The sequence below is a fragment of the Triticum dicoccoides genome, chromosome 4B (genome assembly GCF_002162155.2).
Source record: "Triticum dicoccoides isolate Atlit2015 ecotype Zavitan chromosome 4B, WEW_v2.0, whole genome shotgun sequence".
In the NCBI taxonomy this organism is placed as follows: Eukaryota; Viridiplantae; Streptophyta; class Magnoliopsida; order Poales; family Poaceae; genus Triticum; species Triticum dicoccoides.
Genome location: NC_041387.1, coordinates 630,771,554 through 630,774,843, shown reverse-complemented (window position 1 = coordinate 630,774,843; position 3,290 = coordinate 630,771,554). Strand labels below are relative to the sequence as shown.

The window sequence follows — 3,290 nt, the reverse complement described above, 5'->3', positions numbered from 1 at the left end:
TGACCATACACCATCATCTCTTACGGAAGAACACACTCTCAAAGGTGTTTGCCCTGCAGTTTGCCATAGCTTTTATTCTTCTTCTTGTCTTGTCACCAGCAAGCACGTACTGAAGCGAGCAACCATGAGCTACTCGCTGACTGATCAGCCTCCGTGCCCGTATGGCTTCTGGTTGATGCAGGCCACGTTGCGGCCGAGCCGGACCCGGAGCAGGCGGCAGTACCTCTTGTAATACCAGACACGGTCGCTGCCCTGGGGCGTCCCGTGGCGCTTGCCGCACGCCAGCCCGCCGCTCATGATGTTGGTGGTCATGCCGTACCCTGGGAGTCTCCCGGCGCGACGGTCGTCCCTGCGTGACGGCCTCCAGCCGCCGGTCATCACGGCGTGGCACGACGGCGTCTTCTGCGCCCCATGTCGCGGCGTCATCCAGAACCAGATGGCCGTCTTGAACGCCACCACGGGGTCGCTCGACACCAGGTCCGGGTTATCCAGTAGGTCCAGCCCCAGCGCGTCCCCGGCTCGCCGGTAATTGTGCTCACTGTGCATGCATACACATCACGGTGCGTGCACTGTGATTAAAATCATCCAGAACCAAGTGCCCAGTGAACGAGAACAGGGACGAACATAGGAGCTTGGAATCTTGGATCAGACAGAGTATGTGTGTGCCTTACTGAGTGAGTTGCATGGGGCCTCGCCCGTAGTACTGATCGCCTGCCGGGCTCCCATGCTTCACCCAGCAGTAACCTGCGCGCACGGGCACGACATCACACATGGCAGCCATCGTCAGAGTATACATGCACACGCGTCGACGGAAAGGTAGAAGAGGATATATACCGGTTGTTTCGTGGGAGGTCTGCGCGAAGAAGGCGGCGGGTGGCCTGGTCGCCGGTGGTGCCGAAGCCGCGGAATGTGCTCGCGGCCTCCACGAACGCGTCGTAGGCGTAGAAGAAGGCGCCCCCGTCGCACCCGCCGCGGCCGCCGTGGTGGCCCTGCCTCAGCATGGAGTAGAACATGTCCCGCGTGACGATCGACGCCACGCTGCCGCTGGCCGTGCCGGCCGCGGCCAGCAGCAGCGCCGCGCCGGCGAGAGCGAGCAGCCCGAAAACCCTCATGCTCCTCACACCAGAGCGAAAAGTAGAGTCTAGAGGAGCCTGGTTTTGTAGCGATCGGAGGCTGTGGTCTTTTCTTTGTAGTACGTATATTTCTGCGATGAAGCGAAGGTAGGTCGTGATCAGGTACAGGGCTCGCACATGGCTTGAAAGTTGCACGCTGCGGAGGGTGGACTGATTGGTACGTCGGTTTTCGCGGATTTGGGCTGCGAGACGCCGTCGCTGGAGCCCCCCTTGGTGTTCCCTCGGATCGGTGAATGGGTAAATGCAACGCAATGGCGCCATGCTTTACTGGAATCCATCTCAGTCGGCATATATGGCAATGTGATGTGGATCGTGGCAAGGCTTTGCACATGCTCTGGGCTCTTGTCCGTGGCAGAGTCGTTGAGTCGTGGTCAGTAGGCTGCCAGGGACGATGCACTGATTGCTACGGACGTCATTTTGCTGGTTTGGAGTGTGCTAGGTAAGGCCAACTCCACCGCACGACCCCAAACGGACGTCCGGATTGGCCGGATTTTGTCCCTTTGGGGCGCCGATGGATTCGCCCGTGTCCGGCTGTGTCCGGTGGGTCGTGCGTGCGCCCACCGCGCGGCCGCACCCCAAATCACGTTCGTGTCAGGAAAGCAATAAAAAAAAGAAAACATAAAAAATGACTAAAAAAGTAAATAAACGCAGTTTGATAAAGATAAAACTTAGTTAGGGGGGTCCATGGCCACAAAACGGTCCAGTTTCGTCACATTAATAATTAATCATAAAAAAGTAAAAAAAAAAAAAAACGGTCGCCGTCGGCGCGCTCCTGCCCGTGCCCGTCGTTGCCGTCGCCGTGGTCCTCTTCAGTGGCCGCCGGTGTCAGTCATCGTCGCTGACGAGGTCGACGTAGGCCGGCGGCGTCCACAGGTGGGCCAGCGGTGCGTGGTAGACGGGGGCGGGCTGGACGGCGGGAGGTGCCTGCAACACCTCCTCCCATGGCGACGCCTCCCGCTCCGGTGACTGCGGCGGAGTGGCGCGCCAGTTCACGCCCACGCCGGCGGCCATCTCCGGAGCAGTGCAGGACCAGGCCCACCCCGTGCCCACCAGCTGCTGGAAGGCGGCCGACGGCTCCTCCTTCATGGCGTCCTCCCTCCTCTCCTCCGTCAAGGCCGCCATCTGCAGCTCCGGGAAGGCCACGTCGCCGGCGACAGACAGTGCCATGGCCTCCTCCAAGCTGTCCCATTGCCGCTCGTCGTGCGTGCTCATGGAGTCCTCCATGACACGCTGCACGAGACGGGCTTCCTCCGTCATGCGAGGAGGTGGTGGTGACGATGGAGATGGCGACGGCGACGGCGTGGGCGTGAGGCCGCGCACCAGCCTACGCCCGCGCTCCTGGGGAGCAGCCGCTCGGTGCTTTGGGCGTGGCCGTCGTGGCCCCGTCGACGTGCCGGCGAAATAGGACGCCCGCCGCGTGTCGTGCTCATCGCGGAACCAGGTGTCCCACAATGGCGACTCGGGGGCGTACCTGGGGTCGTAGTAGAGGTCGTCCGGGAGGAGGCGGCGGCGGCGCTCGATCTCCTGGCGGCGCGCACGGCCGGTCACCGGGACCGGCGGGATCGGCACGCGGTCGACCGACAGATGCCAGTTGTTGGGGAGGTGGGCGTCGCTCCAGGGGATCGGCGTCCTCGTCTCCCAATAACGGCGGCACACCGAAGCGCGGATGTAGTGCCGGCCGCGTTCGCCGGCGGATGCGGGGGCGATGGAGAACGCGGGCGGCGAGGGGGCCCGGCGTGGTGGCGATGGCGATGGCGAGGCCGGCTCCTCCTTCTTCACCGAGCTATGGCGACGCCCCGACGAGGAGCCAGCCTCGCGGTCGTGCTTGCCCTTGCGGCCGTAGTTCCAGAGTCCCATGGCTGCGAGCGGCCGACCGACGAGTTCTTGGCTAGGGTTTGGGGCCTGGGGCTGTCGGGTTTCGAGGAGGCCGCGGGTGGCGTGGGGCAGTGTGGACGACGACCGGTCCACGGTTTGCACTTAAAGAAGGACGGCGACCCTTTCATGTGTGGATGACAGGTGGGGCCGCCCACCCGTGCACATTGATGTGGGCGGGTGGGAGGTAGGTGGCTGCCTGCCACGCGGCCCCGACGCGGACGAGACGCGCGTCCGTTTGGTGTCCGCCTCGACCCAAACCCGGCGCAAGTTTGCGCCCGAAAT

At 63.2% G+C, this 3,290-nt stretch overlaps 1 protein-coding gene across 1 annotated transcript; it reads right to left on the bottom strand.

Annotated features, from left to right (window-relative positions):
- On the bottom strand, window positions 1-1,112 carry LOC119294084 (chitinase 11-like). Its single transcript, XM_037572349.1, has 2 exons — window positions 910-1,112; window positions 1-484 (listed from the first exon to the last, which is right to left on the bottom strand). The coding sequence occupies exons 1-2, from the start codon at window positions 1,110-1,112 to the stop codon at window positions 145-147; spliced, it is 543 nt and encodes a 180-aa protein (XP_037428246.1). The 3' UTR covers window positions 1-144.
- Window positions 1,113-3,290: the final 2,178 nt, after the last annotated feature.

Bases quoted from the DNA above. Each gene is read 5' to 3' on its own strand.
- LOC119294084 (XM_037572349.1), bottom strand. From the start codon at position 1,112: ATGAGGGTTTTCGGGCTGCTCGCTCTCGCCGGCGCGGCGCTGCTGCTG. The intron at 485-909 runs ATTCCGCGGCTT...CCTACTGGATAA, and splicing joins TTCGTGGAGGCCGCGAGCAC to CCCGGACCTGGTGTCGAGCG.